Source organism: Perognathus longimembris, chromosome 20 (genome assembly GCF_023159225.1).
Source record: "Perognathus longimembris pacificus isolate PPM17 chromosome 20, ASM2315922v1, whole genome shotgun sequence".
Lineage (NCBI taxonomy): Eukaryota > Metazoa > Chordata > Mammalia > Rodentia > Heteromyidae > Perognathus > Perognathus longimembris.
Window position 1 is genome coordinate 43,331,899 of NC_063180.1, and position 27,849 is coordinate 43,359,747.

A 27,849-nucleotide genomic window follows, 5' to 3' on the forward strand; every position below is an offset into this window, starting at 1 on the left:
GAGGGTCATGCCCACCCCTGTCCAGTGGACCCCGATCTGCACGAAGAAAGTCCATGGGAAGGAGGGAAGCACAGGTTAGAATAGGCATACTGTACAGATATATTTACAGTAAACTTCAGTAACCAATATATTAACAAAATAGCTTCAAGTAGTCCTCGATTTCTTTGCATCTATTTAATACTGATGGTCTGAGGAAAATAAAAGTTAGATGGGTCCTACTAGAAACCTAAGAAAAAAACCAAAAACAACTTGGCAGCTTTCTGTAACACTTATTCATGCAGTGCGGTGTGGATTGTCCGGGAGTGGCGTGGATTGTTCGCGAGTGGCTTGGCTGGAGAGGCTCCTCTGCAGCAGCCTGTCGGTTTAGTCCACACAAAACCCCTAAAACTCTGTGCTATTAAAACACACGCAACAGAACTAGAGGAATCTGACACTAGGATCTAGGATTGCAGAACAATATGGCTACTGAAACAGGAGCCCGTGTGATGGATTTGGCAGAACCTAACCAGGAGTTAACCCAGAGCTGATTATCTTACCACCAGCCATGTCTTCTCCACGGCATAACCAGGCACTGGAGATGTGCTCTGATGGCTTCATGGAAGAATATAACGTGGAGTGTTCTTCAAAACTTTTAAAATGCAGGGCTTAAGCTGTTTAGAAAAAAGACTGTGTACTACTCTAGCTCTACCTACCTTAAAATAACCCCAAAGGCTTTAGCTTTCACGGTTAAGCTTCCGCCCATCCAGCACCTCCTTCGGGGAGGAAAGGGGCTTGGGAGACAGGCAACCACTGCCCACCAAAGCCCCTGGCTCCGGGGGCCCCGAGGGGGCCTGGTCTCGTGAAATCTTCATTCCAACAGAGCAGCCAAGGCACAGCTGGCACCACGTCAGCAGGCCTGAGGCAGCCTTTCCGCTTCCGCAGGAGGCCGAGGAGGTCAGCACACAGGTCCCAGCCTGTGGCTGGCACACAAGAGGCCCCAGGACAAGATGTGTTTTCTGCAAGTCCGTAAAGGATGCATGTGTGTCAGCTCAGACCATAAACTCATTATTGCCACCGAGGGCGAGCCGCTGGGCCGCGCTGGGGTCGGAGTCCACATTCTTCCTTCGACCAGGCAGGGCTGTCCCCTCTGGGGTCTCTTTGGTTTTCTGGGGTGAGTTTTTCACATTCTTTAGTTTTTGTTTGCCCTTTTCAGGGTTGAAAGTTCCTCTGCTGATAAACTGAGGCCTGTCTTCCGGAGCTTTGGTCTGGCCCAGTGGCCCTTCCTCACCAGCTGAGGCCGCTCGGTAGAATGGAGACTTAGAATAAATCTGGAATCGTTTTCGGGTGCCATGAGATGATGCGGTGCCGGGTAGACCCACAGAGGCGGAGGGGTCCACCGAGTCCACCGAGTCCGGCTGCTTCCTCAGCGGCCTTCGCAACTTGCCTGCAGCCTTCTGGGAGCTGGGAGCTAAGCTTCTCTCTAATACAGAAACAGAGCACAGCGGAGTGTGACATGCCCTCCGGCGCCCGGCTGTGTAATGGACAGGGTCACTGTTGCCCTGTCAAACTCCAGGAGGCTAAAATGTGGAGGTGCAAGTGCAGCTATTTTGTGCAGGGGCCACTGACTCAAAGAGTGGTGTGTCCAGTTCTGCAGACATCACTCTACAGTCAGCCCAAGGAAGGCTGGGGTTAGACAATGTGGCCAGCAAAGGCCTAGAACAGTCGCTGTCATTTACAATCTGTCAGGATGTGCAGTAAGTACTCTCCCTGAGCTACATCACCACCCTTCGGAAATGGCATGTGCTGGGACTGATGGTGTTCCCCGTGGTAAAGAGGACAAAATGTGAAGTCATCCACCACATTACACCTGTGGGCTGGTCTCACGTGAAGTGGAACTTCACAAAAACTGGAATTTCTGAGGCCCCTGTCACCTGGTGTCAGGTCAGTGAAGACACTGAGCTTAGCCCGGGCACGGGCTCTCCTGCTCTGCGGAACAATGTGGCGGCTCTGGCCTACCTGGTTCACTTACCTGATCTCTCAGAGATGCCACCTTCACATTCCACGCTCAGATTCTCCGAGCTATCAGCAGTCCCAATGGAGGCCTCAGACTCCAGGGTTTCATCATCAGAGGCTCGGGGTTCCAGTACAAGCATCTCAAATGTTAGCTCTTCCCTGGGAGATATAATCAATAGACCATCAGCAGGAGAGGGTACACGCATGGAAAACAACAGCAAGAAAGTCCTTTAGTGAAAGTTAAGAATCCCAGTCACAAAGACAGTCGTAATTCTTACTGTCCCTTCCAGGATGCTCACAAGAACCTACATGAGCCAAAGCCACAGTGACCGCTAAAACCCTATGAACTAAGGGGCAAGAAGACAGACAGCAAACCTAGGAGGGAAGATGCTGAAGATGAGATATCAGTAGAATGAACTATAGACCACAATCAGGAGTTTTTAAGGTTCTAAATTCCTTGATGCATTACAAAGTACTTTCCTTTCTCTGGATCTGTTTCCTCATCCCATTCAGAAAACAAAAGAGAACAGATCATTTATTTCCCAAGAATCACGACTAACTAGAAAGAAAACACCAGTGTTCCTAGGTCTCTGTGGCTTACTTACCTCTAGTTGTCGAGTTTCTATTCTTCCTTCTTGGCCGTGCCTGTCCTTGTTTTCTCACTACATTCTAACACCTTACCTTGATCTGCTTCAATTAATATCTTTCATCACCTCACTTTATAACCCTAACCTAAAATTCCTTTACGTCTACAACTTTTTCTGCAATGTATGTTGGGTTTTTTTGCCAGTCCTGGGGCTTGAACTCAGGGCCTGAGCACTGTCCCTGGCTTCTTTTTGCTCAAGGCTAGCACTCTACCACTTGAGCCACAGCGCCACTTCCAGCTTTTTCTGTATATATGGTGCTGAGAAATTGAACGAAGGGCTTCATGCATGCCAGGCAAGCACTGTACCACTAAGCCATATTCCCAGCCAAATGTATAACATTTTAATTTCCTTATGAATGGGACTGAGAGAATAATGCATGGAATAATTTCAATATTTCTGAATTTTCCCAGATTTGTTTTGTATCCTAAAATGTGCTCTATTTTAGAGAAGGATCCATGTGCTGCCGAGAAGAACACATATTCTGGTATTGCTGGGTGGAATATTCTGAAGATGTCTGTTAAGTCCAGTTGGTCTATGCAATTGCTTAGTTCTTAAGTTTCTCTGTTAAGTTTTTGCCATGCTGATCTATCCAGAGGTGACAGTGGTGTGTTAAAGTCACCAACAATCAATGTGTTTGGATCTGTGTGTTTTTAGTGTAAGCAGTGTTTGTTTAATGAAGGGTGCTCTGGCATTTGGTGTATAAATGTTTAGGATTCTTATAAACTCCTGTAGGAGTGATCCCTTTATTTGTACGTAATGGCCTTCTTAAGTGAAGTAAGCCAACCCCAAAGAAACAAAGATTCCATAGTTTCCCTCATTTGTAATAATTAGTATATATTTAAGATAGTCCTAGCAGAGGATCACAATAGCTCAAAAGCTATACACATATGATCATATAAGATGATGCTAAGTGAAATGAACCCCAAGGAAATAAGGTTTTTCTTTATTGCTCTGGTTTTAAATGTATTATGTGAAGTTACTTCCTTAGTTTCTTTTTTCCTATCGTTTATCCCCTGTTGTCACTGTATTTATTTTGGTATCCTGGGTATTGAATACACATTTTTCTGAATTAGGGAAGGGAAGGGGAACCACAAACTGGTGAGACAAAGGGCGAAGGGCAAACCAATGCAACAGTGATACTCACAAGGCAGTATGTTGAAAATGAACCGTACAACTTGGGGTGGGGAGAATTAAGGAGAGAAATGGGAGAAAAATGAGGGAAGGGGTAGCAAGTTTGACAAGAAATGTACTCATTACCTTATGTATGTAATTGTAACCCTCTGTACATCACCTTGACAATAAAATTTTTTAATTAAAAAAAAAGAAATTTTCATTATGAGAAATTGCCTCAATGAGCAGATTCTGTAGCTCATTATTACCTGAAATACGCCAGCTTGAATCCAATACTCAGCTCGCTACCCACACCTCACCCTCCCAATCTTCCTCCTCTCTTACTCAAGTCTCCTCCTTGTCAGGCCCATCAACCTCACTTCTGCTTTACTTGGATTGAGATCCACAGACAATCTCCCCCCAGGACAGTCCCCCAGGAGCTTGCTGCAATGCAGACAAAGACAGTTTCCCAGGACCTCACTGCTGCAGTCAGAACTGTCTCAGAGTCTCTGTGCATGCATTCTCTCTTTTCTGCTAAGACCTTTTCTACAGATCCTTCAGTACCTCCCAACACCATGTTTATTGAGGCAGAGCTGAGTCCTGTTTACAGATCACTCTTACGTCTCACTGTCAGCCACTGGTCAATTTACACCACACCTTTGCCCTAGCCAATTTGCATGGCTGAGCCCCAAATGCTGTTTTTAGCTAACTTCCATTGCAGAATAATGTAACAGTCTCACATCCCCTCACGAACTTGAGCTCTCAGACCTGAGCCTAGGCTCCAGGAACAAAGGTCCCTTTAGGACCACTGCAGACTAGGCAGTGTCAACCAGCACTAGTGGCAGCCACCTGAGGGAGAACCATGATGGCTCACGTCCCAAAGGACAGCAGAGGTGACACCGTTTCTCATTTGTTGCTCTCACACCCAGCATCCCAGTGCTGGCTGGGCCCACAGCCACGCTGATCTCTATAAGATAAAGGTTCTGCATGGGATTGTGGGTAAGGCCCATTCATCTTAGCCTGGGGCTTCTTTCTTATTCATCAAGTCTTGATGGTGCTGGTCCTGGACTAGGAGGGATACAGCTGTGAGCACTGCCCCCTTGCTCTGCCCTGCCACAGCAGTGACCCTGTGGCTCAGCTGGAAGCACTTCCTTCCAAGATGATCACTTTCACGTTTGACCTGTCAATGTCATCTCCATATCATGTCATGTGACACAGTGCTTGACACTTAGGAGATGCTGACTAAAAAGATGGTGCTGATCTCTCCTTGCCAGACACTCACTTCTCCTTCTGGAGGCTCTCTATCTGCTCCGTCAGCACTCTCTCCTCCTGCTGCATAGCGGCCTGCTGCTGCTCCGTGACATCTGTCTCCATGGCTGCCTCACTCGTCAAGGTCTCTTCTGGGACATCTGACACGGGAGGCAACCGTACTAGAACAGGGGAGGACGGACTTGGGTAGTTCCCTCGGCGGATCCGCCCCTTACCCTGCAGAGAATGATTGAGGTTAGACAGTAAATGGATGGAGGCCTCGGTCTTATGTGATCCACTGAGGGTGACGCAGGTACCTCGGCATGATGGGAGTAAGAGGATCCAACACAGTCAGCAATGACTCCTTACAGGAAGGAGCCCTGGTAAGCAGACACTGTGGTGGTGGCAGTACAGGAACAAGCTACATCTACGCCATCTGAATAGCCATGTATAGCTCCTTAAAGCTAGTTAGGATTTAAGGTTATAACCTGCAGTTCACTGGCCACATTTCAGTACTCAACAGCCACAGGGAGTGAGAGCGCACCGTAGAGTGCACAGCAGTTGTGGCCAGCATTGAGGACGTACTGAAGGCAAGTGTGCCATTATTTTAACCCTGGAATGCAAATTTCTAGGAAGACCACAGACCGTGTCCTGAACTTCAGTATTGTAAAAAACAAAACAACAGCCTATCACAAAGCGCTAGGGAAACATTTTTCTCAAGATATTTCTATCCTAGAGACCAGAGAGTCTCATTCTCCTGCCAAGAAAACAGCTAAGGCAGACAGGAGGGGCTCGTCTGGCACTCACTGCTCTTCTGCATCTTGGAAGAGGTGGTGCAGTGCAAACATCTGACAGACTAAAGCTGGAGCTGACAAACTATGGCCCATAGGCTAAATCCAGCCTTGTGTGCATTTTTGTGCATAAAACTTTTTTAGCAGTTGTAATAATATCCCTCAAGTCTATAATCCAAATTACTCTGGAGGCTGAGATCCAGAGTACTGGAAGTTGAGGCCAGCTGGGGCAGCAAAGTCCAGTGGAATCCATTCTCCAAAAAAGCCAGCATAAAAGCAGGGCCAGAAGCATGGCTCAAGTGGTACAACACCAGCTGAACAAACAAACCAAGCAAGTGTGAGGCCCCAAGTTCAAACTCTAGTACAGAACACCCCCAGCTACACTGGAATACAGACAGCAATAACTCACTTGTCTATGCTGCTTCAGTATGGCAGTGATTCTATGGCCCACAAAGCCTACAATATTTACTCTCTGGTCCTTAAAACTTTGCCAACCTCTGGGATGAAGAAGTATGGTGACACCTTAAAATGCCTAACTCTTGTGATCCCAAGAGGTTTGTGCTCCAGACCAAAGGGTAATTAAAATTCTCATTGCTTTTGCAGACACTGTGGCCTGGCTTCAGTTGTCTGAATAGTCTAGAAAACTGAGATTCCCAAAGCTGCACTGCAGTATTGTTAGTACCTTAGGAGCTGTCAAAAAATGAAATCATTCTTTGGAGAAAAGATAATATCACAGGCCTCATATTTTTACAAATAATTTTTTCAAATAAAAAGTAATCAGGCATAAAAGGTGATAAGACAATGTAAATGAAAACTAAACAACAACAAAAAAAAAACCAGAAAACAAAACCCCAGTGACTCCAGATATTATGATATTGTGCTGTCACAGACTTACAATAACCATGCTGAAGAAGACAGGAAGACATAGCTGAACTCACAGACTGGAAGTTAGGTCAGAAGAAAAACCCAGACAGGTTGGGAGAAACAAACCATTGGCAAAATTCATAAAAGAAGGGAAAAGAGAAAACACAACAAAATAAAGACTTGATCTAAATGGAACACTGGGTGAGGAGAGGAGACACTGATGAGACAGCAGCACATTTCTAGAAGGAATTAAAGCCTAGCTTAAGAAGTCTGTATTTAGACACACAGCTGGTAAAACCCCAATGCAAGAGAAAATCGTAAAGCAGTTAGAAAAAAAGCAAAGGACCTGCAAACAAGAAGCACCTATTAGAGTCAAAGCTCAATAGAAATAGGATGACATTTTCAAGAAGATGAAAGGAAAAAATGACTGCATTCTGTACAACCTAGAACTTTGTTACTATTTTGGTGGTACTGGGGGCTCAAACTCTTGGTTGTGTGCTTTCTAGGCATATGCAGAATCACACCCATGCATACCCACACACCCTTCCCCCCTTAACCCCAACCTTGAACTCTATATTTAGCTAAAACAACTTCAGGAATCAAGGTGGAATAAGGACATCATCTTGGAGCTGGTAGACCTGTGCTAGATAGAAAATGACTCCATGAGAAAAGGGGAAGAATACAAGGAAGTAAAACAGTAAATCTGTAAGTCTAGACCAACACTGACTGCAGGGAGCGTGATGAGGCAGGACTGCGGACAGAGACAACTGAGGTACACAGCACCACTAAATCACTCGCCACCTAATGCCAGGCCCTGGCAAACCTGGGAAAATGACTCTTTAAAAGTACCAATTAATAGACTTAGATAAGTTACACATTTATGATGTAGTTGTAGTGACTTTTAGTTTAACTGCTAAAGAACACATAAAAGGGAAAACTTCCAACAAAAGGAAAATGGAGTACACAGTAGTTGCCAAAGAAAAGGCAAGGAGGAGGACAAGGAATGTGATGAGATGGGACAAAAAAAAGCATGTAATACTGAAGTAGCAGGGCTGGGGATATGGCCTAGTGGCAAGAGTGCTTGCCTCGTATACATGAGGCCCTGGGTTCAATTCCCCAGCACCACATATACAGAAAATAGCCAGAAGTGGGGCTGTGGCTCAAGTGGCAGAGTGCTAGCCTTGAGCAAAAAGAAGCCAGGGACAGTGCTCAGGCCCTGAGTTCAAGCCCCAGGACTGGCAAAAAAATATATATATATATATAGTGAAGTAGCAGATCTTCAACTCAAATGTATGGGTGATTAAGTGTCAATGTGTTTCATGGTAACTCAAATTAAAGGTATAGAGGGTCTCAAAAATATAAAACACTTTGATGATCTACATGAATGGAAAGAGATGTTTATCAGCGGGAAAACCAATGTAGTAGGAAAAACAATATTGTTAAGTATATCTGTTCTCTAGAAAGCAATTATATACTCAATGCAATCTCAAAAACACATAGAGATGTTTGTTAGGCTCATCTTCCAGCTTAGATGGCAAATAATAGCCGAACACTAATAAAAAGGGTAGGATAACTTTTTCACCAGTACTTTTTAGAAAGCTATAATAACTGAAATAGCAAAACATGCCTGGAAACAGGCCAGGCTGCGAAGACTGCAGATGTGTAACTAAAGAGGAACTACAGGGCGTCACAGAAAGGAAGCCTACTAAATAAAAGACAACGGGAAACCAGCTAATAAAAGACAATGGGGAATCCAAGCAGAAATGTCAAAACATCACCCCTCCTTACAACTGTACCCTATAAGAAAGCGCCTCTAGTTGAATGGAACAACTATGAAAGAAACAATTTTCAGGTATCAAATATCTGAAACATTTGAAATGTTGAAATACCTGAAATATCTGGTATCTTAAACATAATCCCCCAAATACATTTAGATAAGCTCACACAATATTAAAACTAAGAACCTCCATCAAGACATTTTTTTAATGCTTATATTAAGGCAGGCACTGGTGGCTCATGCCTGTAATCCTAGCTACTCAGGAGACTGAACTCTGAGGATCACTGTGTGAAGCCAGGAAAGTGTGTGGTCAGGAAAGTCTGTGGGACTCTCATCTCCAATTAACCACCAAAAAGCCCAAAGTGGAGTTGTGGCTCAAGAGGTAGAGAGTTAGCCTTGAGGAAAAAAGCTCAGGGACAGGCCCAGGACCAGCACCAGTAACATAAAAAAGTTTATATTTGGTGATATTAGGGATTGAATTTAGGGCCTTAAACTCACTAGGAATATACTCTATCACTTGAGCCATCACCCAGTCTTTGTTGGGGGAGGGAAAATTTCACTACACAATCTAAGCTGTCCTTGAACTCACAATATAGTTCAGTCCTTGAACTTATGATCCTCCTGCCCCCACCTCAGGAGAGCTGGGATTACAGCTGTGCATCACTGTGCCCAGGTTAGAAGACACTTTCAAGAGAGTACAAAGGAGAAGCCTTAAAGTGAAAGTTGGGATTGGCAACAGAAGCAGTCAATAAAGGGCCTGTATCCAAAGCTCATCGGAATTACAGCTCATTAGGAAACCTAGTGGCTAGCTCAAATTAGGAAACAGGCATGTCACAGGGGACACCCAATGCCCATTAAATGAACAGAATAGAAATGCAGACACTCTACTCTGACATCACAAAACTCACTGTCCACTCTGACATCACCCCACACATACATACACAACAGTGTCCACTCTGTCACCACCCCATACATGTAGATAAGCAAGTGCCATCAGCCCTAGACTGGAATGTGCATACACTGGAATAGTACACAGCACCAACACACGGTTCACACTAGATCAGACTTGTACGATTCGCTTCATATAAAAATCAGAAATAAGCAAGGTAAAACTATGGCACTCAGGACACACTGGGATAGAAAACCAAGAAATAGGAAGTGGTTCATATAAAAATGGGGAAGAAGATTATGTTTGGAAAGGGGTAATGGAAATACTGTATTTCCTGACCGGGGGTGGTAATGGCAATACTGTACTTCTGGCAAGGAAGTAAGGCCTCCTGCCATCAGCAATGTGGACAAGCCATTGTGAAAGCAAATTCTACAGCTGTACTTAAACTTTAAGTCATTAAATTTTGGGTTATGTTACACAACAATAGATAACTAATACAATAGTGATCTCACATATGATTCCTCACTTTCACTGCTGTTTCTTATTTCTTCCTTTTTTGTGTGTGACTGAATCTTTGACTTTTTTTCTTTTTTTGCTGGTCCTGAGACATAACCTCTGGGCCTGGGTGCTGTCTCTGAGCTCCTTTTGCTCAAGGCTAGCCACAGATCCATTTCAGGCTTTTTCGGTCAATAACTGGAAACAGGAGTCTCACAGACTTTCCTGACCAGGCTGGCTTTGGTGATCCTCAGATCTCAGCCTCCTGAATAGCTAGGATTACAAACATGAGTCACTAGCGCCCAGCTGACATTTTTTCCTTAGCTAACAACCTACTAGTTCAGCCCCAGCCCCAGCCCATTCTGCTTCAGTTTGTTTTTGACAACGTTTTTGCCTAGGCTGGCCTCAGATCACAATCCTTTTATCTCTGCCTCCCAAGTAACTAGAAGTACAGGTGTGTATCACTATGCCTGACCTGATTCATATTTCTAACTTCTTGATATACATGTTAACTTTTATTTTACAAATTCTCTGAATATGTTTTGGTTTGTGTACAAAAGAGCCCTAGGTTTTACCTTATGGCCCCTCTGTTCAGTTACATATCCAAGTTTCTAGCAATTAAAAGCCATATCATCCCCCCTCCTCCCAAATTAAACCCTGTGGAACTTGGTGCCAGCAGATTAAATTAGTTCAGCTCATCCCTTAAGACCCAACCCACAGTGTGTATTTCTTACTTGGTACATAGAACTATCACATGCTTTCTCCCTTCTTCCTTCGGGGATAAACTTTTAGTGACCTACTCATAGATGTGTCATCCTTAGTCTAAGGAAGCCTGTCTATAATTTTCTGAGAGCTTGTAGTAAGAATTTATATTTACACATACAAACATACACATACATATAATTCCTAATATTCTTTTTGTTTGTTTGGTTTGTTTTTTCCTAGTCCTGGGACTTGGACTTAGGGCCTAAGCACTGTCCCTTGAGCCACAGCGCCACTTCTGGCTTTTTCTATATATGTGGTGCTGAGGAATCAAACCCAGGGCTTCATGTACATGAGGCAAGCACTCTTGACACTAGGCCATATTACCAGCCCCTAATTCCTAATATTCTGACCCACCCAAGCATGGTAGTACAGACCTGTAATCCTAGCACACAGGGGTGGAGGCAAGAAGACTGAATTTAAGGCCCACCTGGGCTACAAGGTGAGAATTTTATTAGCTTTGGACCTGAATTCTGCAAGGGTAGTGTATAGCAGGCTTCCCAGACTGTAACAAAAATACTGGAAGACAGGTGCTTTAATGTGAGGGATCTGATGGAGATTCCCTATTGGAAGCATCCTAACATTTTTTGTGTCTTTCAAGGCTTAAGGGGGTAATAATTAAAGCCTGTGAGGGAAGTCTTGACTTCTTTTAAAAATGCTGTAAGGTTCACAATGGGAAAAGGACACCGAAAGAAATGGCAAAGCATGATGGGTAGCCACAAAAGAATTCAATAAAGAATCCAAATTAGAGAGACTGATGATGATGATGACGACGACGACGACGATGATGATGATGATGATGCAGCAGCAAAATGATTGGCACCACCCTTCGCTAACTTGATGGACATGTAGGAAAAGACGGATACGGCCCTCACCAGGGGAGGCATGAAACTTTATGGAGGTTAAAGGAAGTACATGGAGCTGAGGACTGTTGTGGGTTGAAGTTAAGGAATAAAAGACATTATGTGGGGTTTTGCCTTGTTCCCTCCTTGATCACATGCTCCGCTGATCTCCATGCTCAAGTAGCCCTCGGGAGAGGCCCACATGGTGAGGGGAACTAGATGTCATCCAGACAGAATTCCATACAAGTAGCTCAAGGCACAAATTTCACCAATTTCCTAACAAAGAAAATTTACCTCAAGATTGAGAGACTACTGCTGAACTGAACTACCAGACAACTTCCTGACAAGTCTGCTTTCCTACAAGAAGAGGTCCTTTACCCATGGTTTTTCTGGAAGACTGGTTCATTTGAATGACATTATAACTACACACAAAATCATATTCTAATGCCTGTAGTTATGATTCACCAGGTAATGAGGATAAGGAATTTAGTAGCCAGTATATGTTTGCAGGCGTCTTTCGCAAATATTTCTGTATTAGCGCGGTAAGCTAGCAGTAGTATATGTATGGTAGATAGTGTTCTTCAAGTTTAGTCATAGGTCTTGATGAGCATGTCACCAAGACCATTTCAAAGGCTTTGTGATGGGACACTATTTTCATAATGATACTAAGCTACTGTTTGTCTTTCCCACTTACTAACATTTGCACTAATTATATAAAGCACTAGTGGGGGAAAAAAACTCTGCTGGTACCTTTCCATTAATCAAGGCAATGGTACCAAACTATACTAGTAGTCATCATATTCTTTGCTAGAGTTTAAAAAGCCAGATTCATGCCATCAATTTAGTAGTATAAACTATTTTATGAATCCTTACCTGCCAAGTCCATTAAGTTTTACAGAAACATTATAAGACACACAAACATTTCTGTGTAAAATGAGGATTAATCCTAAAACTGCCTGACTTACCAGCTGAATTAGCTACTTTATTCATGAAACAGTCCCCAGAATAATTTACAAAGTCTAATTATTAGGCTAAGCAAATGACTTGTCTGTAATAAAATCTCAAAGCTTCAAACAAATTTCAAAGCAAACTACCATTTTTGAGAACTTGTAACTGCTCTAGGAGTTTAACAGCTTTCCACAGGATGTCACTGCTATCAGTCAGGGTTCAGCTAGAAGATGTAGCCCAAACTGAAAAGGGACTAGCAGTGTCTACAGAAATGCCACAGAAATGTTGTAGAAGTGAGCCATCAGCAGAGCACATTGGAATGGGACTGGCAATATTGACAGAAATGCTGTAGAGGTGAGCCGGGAAGCTCCCCTTCACCATCATTTAGACATTGACCCTGAGCTGGACTGTGGTCTCACCAAGGAGAGCACACCAAATCCTGCCTTCCCCACGACTCTGCCCAGTCTGAGCACCCAGGGTAGAGATGGTCAAAAAAAGGAAGGCAGGACTGTGAGGCCAACAGAAACCCTCTCCCTATTCACAGTTTTAAGGCTCAGATTAAAGTCTAGTCTGCTCTGGAGAAGAGTACTGGATTAAACCTGTGATATTATAATGGAAGCAAACTAAGGATTTATGACTTAAATACTGGAATGAGACAGCACATCTGCAAGTTAAGAAGTAGTGAAAACAAGCCATAAGGAGGTAATGCCCAGGTGGAAAGGGAAGCTTGGCATGGTAGCTTGAGAGATGGTTACCAGATAGAAATCAAAGCTGTGTGTTTATACCTCAATGAGTCTCAAGTAACAATGGAATGAAAGAGACACCAAGGAGGCAGCTTGCTGTGAACCCCTTGTCCCATCACCCTTGAGTCTAGAACCCATCTTTGTTCTTTCCTGTTTTGTCTGACAAACTCTAAGCAGACAAGAGCCTTGCATTTCTATGTCTGGGAAGATGCCAAGAATATAAACAAGTATTTCAAGTCACAAAGTAAGGAGATTCCTAGGAACACAGGTCACAGCAAAGAATTTGATACTTCAATGTTCTCAACCTTCCCCTTTAATGATTCAACCCAAGAAGAACTCCAAAGAAGGAGTATCTGACAGAGGGGGGAAAAAGTGTATTTTAGATGAGTACTGTTCAACTATACAAAATGGAGGAAGTAAAATGAAGGACCTAAAGAAAGAGATTGAGAGAAAAGCAGTGAAGTCTGGTCAGAGTGGGACCTAAACTGGGGTTGAACATGGAGGGTGGACAGGCATGAGTGATGGACAGAGCAGAACACTCTGGATGAATCAGACAATCATGTACAGTGGCTGCGACACATTGCAATATCAATACATACCGAGACTGAACTGCGGGTAATGCTCATAAATCTAACTGCAATTAGTACAGGTTTCTGGATTAGGAAGGACATGAAAAGGAAAGCAGAAGGTTAGAAGGTACATGTCATTGCCCCATTAAAAGAGAAGGTTTGATCTTTTAGCGGACAGAATTATATTCATGTTCTTCAGCACTGGCAACAAAGAACAGCTTGCCTATTTGCTCTGAAATGGTAGCTTTGGGAATGGCTTGTCCCTCTTTGCCTAGATATTACTAAACTGAGCGACTCAGCAATGAGCTCCTGAAATATCATGGAAAGTCCCACTTTCATTTTTTAGTTCTGTGGTGCCAGGGTATTACACTTGCAAGGCAAGTACTCCACCAACTGAGCTACACCTCCAGGCCAAAATTTCAGTTAAGTAAAACTTGTTTCAATATCTGGGGAATAGACTTAAACAGTATCCTATAATATGTTTATGTTATGATATGTTTATGTTTGGTGTTTTAGAGAAGACCTTTCACTAGCTTGGTCAACCGACTTGGTTCAGCACTTATTCTGTGCAAGGCAGCTCAAACAGTACCGGAAAAGCCAGGGTTACTTCAGTGCTAGTCCAAGAACACACCATGCAGGTGTGAAAGAAACCCTGCGTGTCCCCTGGAAAGTGGGGGGGTGACAATGGGGAAGGAAGCCTGCTTCCTCTGAGAGATTTTCTGAGTACCTGAAGTGGGTGGGTACTCACCACTACAATTTTTTCTGGGTGACAAATGAGCAATAATAAAACTTCAATGTAGCTTCTACTGATTACAATGGACTTATTATTTCTTTATGAGTCAAATATCTTAGTTCAAATTCAGTTGCAAATGATTTAAGTCCTCAACTCCTAGGAATATTGGTAGGACCACTAAAACCAACATGGTTGAAGGTAGGAACAGATGGAGGAAAAAAAGTAGAGACAAAAGTTAAGAAGGTTAAGTTTTCATAGAAAGGACAGGAAGAGTCAACAGGGCAGGTTATTAAACCAGCAACATTTCATCCAAATATTTCTAAAAATCCTGCACTGTTAATCATAGATATTCGATGCACATAACTAAAATGAATAACAGATCAAATATTAGGCATTCATAGCACCCTAACTTGTTCCTTCTGAAAGATTTTGAGGATAATCCTCATTTACATCACAAACATATTTAAAAATCTCAGGAAAGCTCCCATTTTTGCCCTATGATTCCATGCCATGCATCTTACCATAGATCTACGAATCAGTGAAAGTCTGGTCTTTGCCTTATTCTCAGCAAATTCTAGGCTACTGATGTCTTTGAGGCGAGCTTTATATTTATTCATTTGCTCCACAACAATCAGTTCCACACAGCTAAAACAGGAGGAAAGACAAAATGGTTAAGAGCAAAAATAAATCAACTGTAACATCCACAGACTATTTTTCAACTGTTGAAGACAGAGGATGAGGGAAAATGGACATCCCTTTATGAGCTTAGAAACAAGATTTAGGAAGATGCACCTTCCTAACTGTATTGGAAAAAAGAAAAAAGGGCCATCCTGAAATACTTCAATTAAAGAGATTCAGAACTGTAAGATCACAAAGATTATAAACTAGATTAGTGCAGGATACAGCACATTGATGAAATGGAATGGTGGTGAACACCTGTAATCCCAGCACTTAGGAGTCACGAGGATCATCAGTTGGAGGCCAATCTAGGCTATACAGTGAGACTCTATCTTAAAAACCAAAAGACCCTTCAAAACAAATGATCAGCTTAAATGAATTAAAAATATCCTTAGCATAATAATTCCCAACAATGTCTAACAATCTTTTCAAGGACACCTACGCTCACGATACCACTTACTGTTTGATGTTTGGATAAGTGACTACACAAGCTTAAGGTCCCTAAAGGTCTTGGTGATGGCAGACCTTATGTAGTAGTCATTTAACAAAACACTAGGAAGTTAATTTCCCTCTTCTTCCATAACATGCTCGAGTTTGCATAAATGGAATGATTCTTGTAGAAACAAAATGGCCTTTGGGGTTCGGTGGGTCACTGAAGCACAATGCTTCCAACTGCTCTCATAAAAGATATTAAAATCACATGCTCTGATATGCTTACGTGGTCGTTTTGCTGATATCTTGGACACTTTGTAGTGGGTCAGTGGTGTCAGGGCAGCGGAGAATGCAGGGGGCAAATACAATGGCCAGAGCATTAGCAGACATTCGGTTAGTGTCTTCCTGTAGAGCAATCCTAAGTAACAGAATAGAACAATAACAATGAGAAAGAGAGAAAGAAAAGCACATAGAAGGGATGAGAGAAAGATGAAAGGATGATGCTAGGCATTGCATCAGTGTAATGATAATGACACTTTCCTCAAAGCTGTTCCTCAGCCTCTGGGAGATGTGCTTCCACTGTGTTTCTTGCACTAAAGAAAAGCTTCCAGTGGGTACAGATGACTCACACCTGTAGTCCAACTACTCAGGAAGCTAAGATCTGAGGATCACAGTTCAAAGCCAGCCTGAACAAGAAAGTCTGTGGGACTCTTATCTTCAATAAACTACTAAAAAAAGCCAGAAGTGAAGCTGTGGCTCAAGAGGTAGAGCACTGGTCTTGAGCAAAAAAGAAAAAGAAGCGGGGCTGGGAATATGGCCTAATGGCAAGAGTGCTTGCCTCCTACACATGAAGCTCTTGGTTCAATTCCCCAGCACCACATATATGGAAAAACGGCCAGAAGGGGCGCTGTGGCTCAGGTGGCAGAGTGCTAGCCTTGAGCGGGTAGAAGCCAGGGACAGTGCTCAGGCCCTGAGTCCAAGGCCCAGGACTGGCCAAAAAAAAAAAAAAAAAAAACAGAAAAAAGAAAAGAAAAAGAAGCTTCCTTCTCAGCTTCTGGGGGGGGGGGGGGGGGTGGCGTGTGTGTGTGTGTGTGTGTGTGTGTGTGTGTGTGTGTGTGTGCGTGCGTGCGTGCGTGTGTGTGTTTTCAGAGTTTGAGAACTCAGACTTATATGTCCCTTTTTTGGCCAGTCCTGGGGCTTGAACTCAGGGCTTGAGCACTGTTCCTGGCTTGTTTGCTCAAGACTAGCACTCTACCACTTAAGCCACAGCACCACTTCCGGCTTTTTGTTTATGTGGTACTGAGGAATTAAACCCAGGGCTTCATGCATGCAAGGCACTCTACCACTAAGCCATATTCCCAGCCCCCTCCCTTTAAAAATTTTTAATTTTATTATCAAAGTGATGTACAGAGGGGTTACAGTTACATACATAAGGTAGTGAGTACATTTCTTGTCATACTTGTTACCCCCTCCCTCATTTTTCTCCCACCTCCTCTTCCCTGCAGCCTACCCCCAGGGTTGTTGGGGATTTTTTTGGCACAAAGCTTGGGATTAAACCCAGGGCCTCATGCATGCTATGCTAGTGCTCAGCCACACAGCTACAACCCCAGCTAAGGTACCAACTTTACCAAGTAAAAGAACTTGCTGTTTAAAAAGAAGTCTTAAAGTTACCTAACTAGATGAAAGATGAGGCGCTCGAGTGTATTGAGATGAGTTCGGGAGAGCTGATCAATCACAGAGTACACACCACGAATTGTTTCCTTCCTCTCCTGAAGGCCTACAAACAGTAAGAGCACCAAGTAAGACCAAATACCCTTAAGAGTTAAGTGCTACTTCATCCCATCCTCCCTCCTAGGAGGATAGCTGGCTATAGTGTCTGCAAGGGGTACGGCACCTAGTAAGTGGCAGGTCATCACTGGGCTTCCTGAATTCATGAGCTGTGCCTTGGGTTTTCATTTATATTGCAGCAGAAGATACAGATGCTCTCATTTTTCAACCATTATGTAGCAGATTGATTTATCCTTAAAATTGGCTAATTTCCACATTAATTTATAAATTGTAAGGGATTAAAAACTTTGAAGCAGGCCTTCACCAATATTCTACACACTTGAAACAATGAGAAACCAAACCCCACACCTGTTAGGCCTGGCACCCAGCCAGCTTTATACAGCTCTTGCCTAGATTCCCAACTGAAACAATTGTCAGCTTATCCTTAAATCTCCTATTTCATCTTCTCATCTGCTTTAAACCTTTGTCTTTCAATATCTTTCTTTGTGAGATGCAACAGAGAAGACTTTTAGACCAGCACCTTTTGAGCCTATAAGCAGTCAACATTTGACACTGGTCATAGTGACCCAGCTCATGTCTGAAGCTCCAGCTTCTCAGGACATGAAGATCAGAAGATCGAGACCCCCATCTCAATCAACAAAAAAGCTAGTTCCAGTGGCATGAACCTGTCGTCCCAGTTACGTAGGAAAGATAAGTACAAAGGTCACAATCCCAGCTGGCCTAGGAAAAAAGTGGGACCCTAGTGGAAAAATAATGAAAACAAAAATGGGTTGAAGGCATGGCTAAGTGGCAGAGCACCTGCCAAGTAATCACAAGGTCCCGAGTTCAAATACCAGTACTGTTAAAAAAAAAAAAGTCGGGGCTAGGGATATGGCCTAGTGGCAAGAGTGCTTGCCTCCTATACATGAGGCCCTGGGTTCAATTCCCCAGCACCACATATACAGAAAATGGCCAGAAGTGGCGCTGTGGCTCAAGTGGCAGAGTGCTAGCCTTGAGCAAGGGGAAGCCAGGGACAGTGCTCAGGCCCTGAGTTCAAGGCCCAGGACTGGCCAAAAAAAAAAAAAAAGTCAACATTTGAAGCCTATTATTCAAAAGATTTCAAGTTCTAGATTTCCAGGCCAGCCTTGACTACATACTCTCTCTCAAAACAAAACGAAGTCAACATTTGAATAAGTGACATAGGGCCAAATGTTGAGAGGGTGGTCTAGTAGTGGACGCTAAAGATGGCATTCCCTTCTCAAGTAATCCAGGGGGGCTGGGGATATAGCCTAGTGGCAAGAGTGCCTGCCTTGGATACACAAGGCTCTAGGTTCGATTCCCCAGCACCACATATACAGAAAACAGCCAGAAGCGGCGCTGTGGCTCAAGTGGCAGAGTGCTAGCCTTGAGCGAGAAGAAGCCAGGGACAGTGCTCAGGCCCTGAGTCCAAGGCCCAGGACTGGCCAAAAAAAAAAAAAAATCAAGTAATCCAGGAAGCCTTGCTTACCCATTGCTCGAAGAAATTCCTCATAAAGTTCAAAGGTCATGAGTGGATTGGGCAAATCACGAAGCCACTGTTTGAATACACTTGCAATGACATGTATATTATAGTCATCTAGGTTCACACTTTCAGCATCTATTTGAGAAAATACAGAAAGGGCCAACATATAAAAAAAAAAGATTCAAACAATTTATCTCTAAGAAAGCCTTTGTATTTCTTAAACTAACCAAGTATAACTTTCCACAATTGAATTCCCTGCTTTGGAACAGTTGTCTGTACTGTGGTAATGAAACAATGTGTTGCTTTTCCAAACATGTGTGAACTGAAATATGTTTTTTAAAAAAAGGCTCACACATTTTTAAGCAGAAACATCAAACTGCTGCTAATGTTTCTAAATGCCTGCTAGTTTTCTATCTGTCTGCTGTGGACTGATCGATAGACCACAATTTGAGTAGCAATATTTTAAAAAACAAAGACAAAAACGCATGAGACACATCCTGAACTTAAGCAATGGGGGGAAACACTGTCACCCCACGTCACTTCATGGCAGACACGTTGAGATTAAACAGACTGGATACAGGAAGGCTGACTTTCATTTGTGCCGCTCCAGGGCTCAAGAGACAAAACTGACATCGGCCTGTAAACTGAGTGGATCAAACTCTGGCAGGTAGAGTTTTACCAGGCTATCATGTCTCACTAATTTGTTCCTAAGTAATGGCATTGTGGGGAGCTGGGTTCTTAGCTATACAAAGACAAGCAGTGGATTCAAGTTTGGTTCAAAAGAGGAATCACTCTTTTCTTTTTTAATTTTACTTATTTATTTATTTTTTGCCAGTCTTGGGGCTTGGACTCGGGGCCTGAGCACTGTCCTTGGCTTCTTTTTGCTCAAGGCTAGCACTCTGCCACTTGAGCCACAGCGCCGCTTCTGGCCGTTTTCTATATATGTGGTGCTGGGGAATTGAACCCAGGGCTTCACGTATATACGAGGGCAAGCACCCTTGCCACTAGGCCATATTCCCAGCCCCAGGAATCACTCTTTTCTAAGCATAATAAAGTAGTATCAGCTATGAAAGAAACCAGCAGTAATCTCTGGCATATATTCCGGGACTAAAATCAACCCACAGAGTGCTCCACTCATCTTTGGTCTATGTAAGTGAGTTTGTACCACCTAGATTATGGACTCAGGGATACAGGATAAACTCTGACTTCTCATTTATTGGTGATAAGTAGTTAGACAAGATCTTTTCTAAACTCCAGGCTCTTTTCATAGGACTGTTGTGAAAATTATAAAAATCATTTAGCAGGGCACAGCAACAGCAGTCCATTATTAAATTTCCTTGGATTTAAATTTTCTCCTTCACAAGTTATAAGATCTACTGGGTTAGTAAAAATATTGTGGTATGTTTTCAGTATGTAATGCCTTGTACAAATGATACACTCATTATGTATTGGACAAATTAACTACCTAAAATCTTTATCTAGAAAGATACAAAATGATAAAGACCACAGAAAGAAATGTATTCTTCTGGCTCTAAGTTATAATCAATATGTAATAAAAACTTTAAGAGCCCGAAATGACTTATTCAAATACAAGTATCTGGTCTAATTTGGAAGGCACTGTCTTACCTGTATCTAGACCTTGTCGAAGTTCCTTGATTTTATTAGTAGAACCAGACTTTCGGTAAATACCTTCTGTATAAAGTCCATGCATTTCAATGTAATTTATAAGCTTTTCCACCACTAGTGGCACAGTTCGGTCCTCACTAGTCAGACGAGAGAGCTCAACCCCAAATTGTCGAGAAGACAGCTCTGGATCATACTAAACAGAAGATAATGTTTGTTTCTAAATGTATGTAAACATCATTAAACATGCTTAGCCAACTCTTTAGGAGAACTACTTACTATTAAAATTGGGAGGAAAAGGAAATATAGTTAAGTAAGAATAACTGAAATGTTATTTTCAATCCAGGAATCCAAACAAAGAAAATGAGTGAAGAATAGTCAGTGGCTATACTTCTCTTTCTGTCAAAAATCTCTTCAACCAAAGGTAAACTTGGTGTGGGAACCATAAGAAAATCCACTTTTTTGTGTGCTGATTCTGGGACTTGAGCTCAGTGCCTTACAACTCTTGTTTGCTCATGACTGGTGCTCTACCATGTGAGCCAGCCCCGCTTTGTGCTAGTTGAGATGGAATAACCAGTAATCTACTCATATTTATAGGAATTAGGGTTTTCAAGTAATTCCTGAAGCTTAGGAATATTTTGGTGTTGCAAAGATAAAAGTTCACACAAGCTGAGCTGAAAACTGACTTCATAACCAAAGGCAAAAATCACACATGTGCATTTGTATACTCAGTTATAGGATGCAGGGTTCAATATGAACCAATATCATTTTCATCCTTACTGAATTTTTTTCTACCAACTACCAAAACTGCACTATCAGAGGCTTATTAAATGGTTTCTGTACCCACCCCCCCAACAGACAAATGATGAACTGATCCTTTCACCATTAAGCCTCATGGCTTAGAGTATACTTTAATATTAGTACAGCCATACTGCCTTTCTATTAGCTAAGTCTTTGCATGCTATATCTATTCTTTTCCTTCAAACATTCTACATGATCATAATAAATATCTTGCTCATAAATAGGATATATGATTTCTTGCTTTTTGTGGGGGTCCTGGGGCTTGAACTCATGGGCATGGGTGTTGTCCCTGAACCCTTTAGCTCAATGCTAGAGCTCTACCATTTCAGCCACAGCTCTATTTCTGGCTTTTCTTTAGTGGTTGATTGAAGATAACCAACTCTTTCTGCACAGGCTGGCTTCAAACCATAATCCTCAGATCGCAGCCTCCTGAGTAACTAATTGTAGATCTAATAAGCCACAAGTACCTGCCTTAAATTAGTTTTAAATTAGATTTTATTTGAAGTATTTAGCCTACGTAATGTAAATCACCGAAATATTCAGATTTTTATCAATCTGCTGTTTCTTTTTGTCCAAATTGCTTTATGTTTTACTCATTGCTTGCTTTTCTAGGGGAATGGGGGAGGGGAGAAGGTATAGGAATTTGAATTCAGGGTTATATGCTTCCTAGGCAGACTATTTGAGCCACATGTACAGCCTTTTCTTGCTTTAACTATTTTTGAGATATGGCTTTGTTTTTTTTCCCCCCTAGGCCAGACTGGACCATGACCTTGATCCCAGCCTCCATAGCAGGTGAAGGAAATCACAAGAGTGCCACTGTGCCCAGCTACCAGGATGTGAGTCTTGAAAACTTTCCATCCAAGCTGATCTCAATTTGTTTTGTTTTTTGCCAGTCCTGGGGCTTGAACTCAGGGCCTGAGCATTGTCCCTGGCTTCTTTTTGCTCAAGGCTAGCACTCTACCACTTGAGCCACAGCACCACTTCCGGCTTTTTCTATATATGTGGTGCTAAGGAATCAAACGCAGGGCACTTCAGTATACAAGGCGAGCACTTTACCACTAGGCCATATTCCCAGCCCCCCAAGCTGATCTCAAACCACAAATCCTCCTGATCTCTGTACCTCAGGTAGCTAGGATTACAGGTATGAAAGCCACTGGCACCTGGCTTCTTGCCTTCTTTAAATCAATTTTCCCCATTCTACTGTTTTTATTAGGCTTCCGGTTTTATATTCTTCTACTACATTTCTAGCACTTATTTCAGCAATGCAAACGATGGTCATGGATTGTTATAGAACTATTTAAGTAGTTTATAGCCTCTTGGCTCAACTTTGATAGGTCACATGCATCTAGAAATGTATCCATTTCTTCTAGATTTTCTATTTTATTTGAAAGTTCTTTCAATACCTTCAAAGTATTCCCCATGAACTTTTATTTTAGATTTATTGATTATAGGACGTAGTGACCATTAAAAAATGTCATTTCTGAGCTAGGCAAAGTAGCTCTTGTGCCCGGTATCTCTTAACTACTTAGGAGGTGGAGACTGGAAAGACTGCAGTTTCAGGCCAGCCTGGGCACAAAAGATCATAAGACCCTGCTTCTTAACCATGGGGGGCACATCATAGCATGCCTGTCACTACAGCCTGGGCATAAACATGAGATCCTATTTGAAAAATTAATAAAAGCAAAAAAGGCTGAGGACATGGTTCAAGTGGAAGAGTGCCTTGCCTAGGAAGTGAGGCCTTGAGTTTAGAACCCAGAACTATATAAAAAAAATAAACAAATAAAAATATAGAGAGGGGCTGGGAATATGGCCTAGTGGCAAGAATGCTTGCCTCATATACATGAATCCCTGGGTTTAATTCCCCAGCACCACATATATAGAAGTGGCGCTGTGGCTCAAGTGGCAGAGTGTTAGCCTTGAGCAAAAAGAAGCCAGAGACAGTGCTCAGACCCTGAGTCCAAGCCCCAGGACTGGCAAAAAACAACAACCCACAAATAAATAAATAAATAATATATAGAAAGAGGAGCTGGGAATATTGCTTAGTGGTAGAGCGCTTGCCTAGCATGCATGAAGCCCTGAGTTTGATTCCTCAGTACCACATACACAGAAAGGGCCGGAAGTGGCGCTGTGTGGTTCAAGTGGTAGAGTCCTAGCTTGAGCAAAAAGAAACCAGGGACAGTGTTCAAGCCCTGAGTCAAAGCCACAGGACTGCAAAAAAAAAAAAAAAAAGTAGAAACAGTAACTATGTGTGCTGCTGTTTACTGAATTGTGGCCTATGATTTAAGGATAATTCCTAAGATGTCTGAATTTTTTTTTCCAACTGTAGCTTGTAAAATGTAATTTCAATTTCACATCACTTTCAGTAAAAGTAAAGTTTTGGAAAATCAGCTCGTTACATATGAACATCCCTACATATGTATACTGATTTAAACAAAACTGTGACTTCATAGGAGAGTGGTTCTCAAACAGGCTTTGATTTCTTCCTATTGGGCAGAAGAGACTTACAGACCTGATATATTGAGTGATAGCTTCTCACCTTTTTAGAGCACTTGGCTGTGGTTTTCAGACAGCACTTCTTGTGACAAGCATACTTACATACTGCAAAACAGGTTAAGAAGGAAGTTTTACAAGTCTGCAAATCAATGACAACTTTTTTCAAGTTTACAACTTCATTTTGGATACAAGTTTTTTCTTTAGATCTAAGACTACTATAGCGTAAAATATAAACTGTGTTCCTAGCAACCAAAAAGGAATTTAAACATTTCTGTGGGGGAAATGAAGTTGAAATAATATGCCCTAATATTTCCATTTCTTTTTTTTTTCCAGTCCTGGTACTTGGACTCAGGGCCTGACCACTGTCCCTGGCATCTTTTTGCTCAAGGCTAACACTCTGCCACTTGAGCCACAGCGCCACTTCTGGCAGTTTTCTGTATATGTGGTGCTGGGGAATTGAACCCAGGGCTTCATGTACACAAGGCAAGTGCTTTTTGCCACTAGGCCATATTCCCAGCCCCCCAAATATTTCCAGTGAGTATCAAGGAAAGCTTTTTCTTCAAAATCAGCTGTCCTGCTACTGTACTTACCCCTCAACTCCAAATCCCAACATATTTATCTATGTGGTTTGATTTATAAATGATTGCGAGGTACTTAGCAACCCGCTAAAATGCCAGATATATCTATTAATTATCATTTCTATGGGTAAGGAAGGCATTACTGTCAAAGACCCTCAAAGAAATAGAAACTGGGCAGTATTTTAAAACACAGAAAAATAGTTATTATTTCTACATGCTCAGAATACTATGAGATAGTAAAAGTTGTGATAGGGAAGATGGAGTAAAGAAGAGATTTGGGAAGTGGTAGATTCCCAGGGTGGCTGGGCAGCAGGTAAACAGGAAGGAAGGCACTGGAGGAGGAAGGCTCCAAGAACCAAGTCTTTCCTAAGTTATCTTCTTTATTCTGTTCTGGCCTACAGTAAAAACCAAGCATCCTAGAATGATGGATGACACTAGATTAGGGAATCATGAACTGATGATGTATAGAATTATGAAAGCAGAAATTAAGAGTTCCACTGTAAGCTAGAATAAAGTTAGTCTACAAAGAATTTCTACTCACATTTTAGGAACTATATTCTGTTGAAAGGATGATTGTAGAAAAAGATACCTTTTGAGCTATAAGCTAAGAATTCATGCACTGATCCATCCAAACATTTACTATAACAGTGAAACTTAAGGACAAATAGGCTTCCTCATCTTGTTAGACAGCCCAGAAATCAGTATTTAATGTAATTTCAGTTGGAGATATGTTATAAAAGACTATTAAATCTGAGTTAGGGGATAAGATAAAAGAACTCTTTGAAAAGGTAACATGTTAGTGGAGACCAGAATTAAGCAGATACAAAGTCATGCTAAAATTTGGGAGAAAAGCATTTTAGAATGAATGAGCTGCAAGTACAAGGCTGCGATTGAGTAATACTAAAATATCAGGTCTGGATAACAAAGAGTATTATAGGCAAGAATTATAGTATAGTATATAGTATGTGTGTGTATATATATACATATATACATATATTAAGAGTATTATAGGCAGCATGAATTTATTCTTTCTTGTTAAAGAGAACATAAGAAAACTTACATTTGCAAACAGAGGCTCGATCCATTATCCATATTAAGGAAGAACAGTATTCACAGTATGTAGGAATGCTATATTGGGTAGCCTTGAAGATGTGGCCATTGTGTTCTTCTACCTGCATAAAAAAATGTAGCTGTTTATAATAAAGGTAATACAGTAAATTCTGCCCTAATATGGTGAAATCTCCTATAAGGGGATTTCATTACCCTAGGACAATTATCCTCTGAGAAATAAAATAGTTGATCATCAATTTTTATTTTTTGGTGCCAGTACTGGGGCTTGAACTCAGGACCTTGTGTTTTCCCTTGGCTTTTCCACTCAAGGCTGGCACTCTGCCACTTGAGTCATAGTCTACTTGTAGCTTTTTGCTAGTTAGTTGGAATAGCTTCTCAGACTTATCTGCTCAGACTGGCTTTGAGCAGAGAGAGATCCTTAGATCTCAGTCTCCTGAGTAGCTGGGATTATAGGTGTGAGCCACCAGAACCTGGCTAGGCTTGTGCATTGAGACAGGGTCTCAGAGTGTGGCCTAGGCTGGCCAGGAACTTGTTATCCTCCTTCTTTAGCATCCTGAGTACTGGGACTTCAATCATGTGCTACCATGACCAGATAAAAGACAACTAAAACCAAAACACTAGTGACAAAAGGAGATAATATTCGACATTTTTTTTGAAAATTGATTTAATGTCTGGCTTAACAAGGGATACCATATTCTCTATTCTCCTTCTGCCCTCAGCTATTGCATAATGCAAGTCAGCTTTTCGCTCACGGCCAGCGCACTACCACTTTGAGCTACAGCGTCACTTCCTGTTTTCTCGGGGTTAATTGGAGATAAGAGTCTCATGGACTTTCCTGACTGGACAGGATTTGAACTGCAATCCTCAAATCTCAGCCTTCTGAGTAGATAGGATTACAAGTGTGAGCCACCAGCACCCGGCTCCTCTATATATCTTATACTTAGTCATACAACGTATCTAGAGATACATATGCTTCAAGCCACTTAGAATTATATTCCTCTTATGTTACATTTAGAAAGTAACATTAAATACGTTCACTTACTAAATCTGTTTCTTTTTTCCTTCTTTTCTTTCTTTCTGTTTTTGGCACCTGGCAGGAGGTGGGGAGAAGTACAGAAATTGAGATAAGATTAATGTAACATTTTATTTCTTTGCAAACGTCAAGACCTATCTGTCCATAAGTGATAAATATTCCTCAAGAAATGTGCAGTACTAATAAGAACCACAGAATGGTAGAATACTGCTGGTTGTTCTAAACCTCAGTTCTGTCAAGAAGTCACACCATTATTTTATTAATTAAATGTTCTAGAAAACTGCCTACCAGTTTTCTGGTAATACTAAACACAAAAAGAATATCACTTGGAAATAGAAAAGCTCTTTTCTAACCATAATACAGAACAATTTGAAGCCCAGAAAGAATCTACAACTACATAAAAATAAAGACCTCAACAGAACTGTCAAGGACTTGCTTCTTCTTAGAAAATGATTCAAACTTGCATTCCTATAAACTAGAATATCTGAAAACACAATACAGCAAAATCAACACAAAACACTGAAGCTCTTCCTGGTGTGAGCACAAGCCTCACTGTTCACTGGAGGTAATGAGAAGAGATCCAGTGGGGACTTGACCAAGCTGCAACATGGATCTCATAGGAGTCAGTTACTTGGTAGGGTTAAAGCCAGAACTAAATATCAAACAGTATGATCCCAGCTCATAAAAGGCACTTAGAAAATCAAAGTTGTTATTAATGTCATCTAGATTTCCTGATGTACACATTTTCTTACAAACTACTTTATGGGTCCTAACATAAAGGCCACCAGATAAAATAATGACTCACATATTTAACCATTATTTTTCCATAAAGAAACATGGGTACTGATTTCTATTAAAGATGAGAACATAATCTTAAGGGCCCAACAACATGTATTAACTCTCATTTTAAACTCATTGTGGAGGTTTAAAAGTCTGACAAATTTACTACAAAAGAATGAAGAGAGGAGGATGCTAAGTAATGCTAAATGGACATGTTTTCTGAAACACAGATGTCCAAAAGACTTACACAGAGAAGTCATGATAAAATCCCTTTAGAAATCAAAACATATCATATTTACCTTTGTGGTTGTGCTGTCTGCAGTCTTGAATTCATTCATGTATTCATCTAAAAACACCTTAAAAGTGTTGACCCAAACTCTCACTGGAGATTCACTCCAATCACGCTGCTCAAGCCTCATGGTCTTTTCCAGAATCTGCTCAAAGAGGGCATATAGGTCTTTGTATCGTATGCTTTTCCCATCATCCATCTAATAAGAAATGAGAAGAAGATTTTATGAAGCAATTCTTTATGTACAGAAGGTGATGAAACTTAGGTAATTGTTACAACAAAGGTCAAGGTCTTGAGAGTTTTTCTAATGAACATGCCTAAGAGGTTACTGTCATATGGAATGGAAGGAGAATAAAACCTTAGCAGTATTAGTAAAAGACTCAACAGGAGGTT

General features: G+C 41.8%; 1 protein-coding gene across 9 annotated transcripts in view; it reads right to left on the bottom strand.

Moving 5' to 3' along the window:
* Positions 1–6: 6 nt before the first annotated feature.
* Myo9a (myosin IXA) overlaps positions 7–27,849 on the bottom strand; it is a 143,175-nt gene continuing 115,332 nt past the window's right edge. For all 9 annotated transcript variants that reach the window (XM_048329422.1, XM_048329425.1, XM_048329424.1 and 6 more), the window contains 12 exons: positions 27,467–27,655; positions 26,397–26,444; positions 25,344–25,455; positions 23,749–23,810; positions 20,415–20,607; positions 18,795–18,923; positions 17,192–17,297; positions 15,807–15,938; positions 14,932–15,055; positions 5,032–5,234; positions 2,009–2,151; positions 7–1,459 (listed from right to left, as the gene is read on the bottom strand). In XM_048329422.1, the coding sequence (XP_048185379.1) occupies positions 1,029–1,459; positions 2,009–2,151; positions 5,032–5,234; positions 14,932–15,055; positions 15,807–15,938; positions 17,192–17,297; positions 18,795–18,923; positions 20,415–20,607; positions 23,749–23,810; positions 25,344–25,455; positions 26,397–26,444; positions 27,467–27,655 (1,872 nt within the window). In that variant the 3' untranslated portion in view covers positions 7–1,028. The remainder of the gene's footprint in view (positions 1,460–2,008; positions 2,152–5,031; positions 5,235–14,931; positions 15,056–15,806; positions 15,939–17,191; positions 17,298–18,794; positions 18,924–20,414; positions 20,608–23,748; positions 23,811–25,343; positions 25,456–26,396; positions 26,445–27,466; positions 27,656–27,849) is intronic.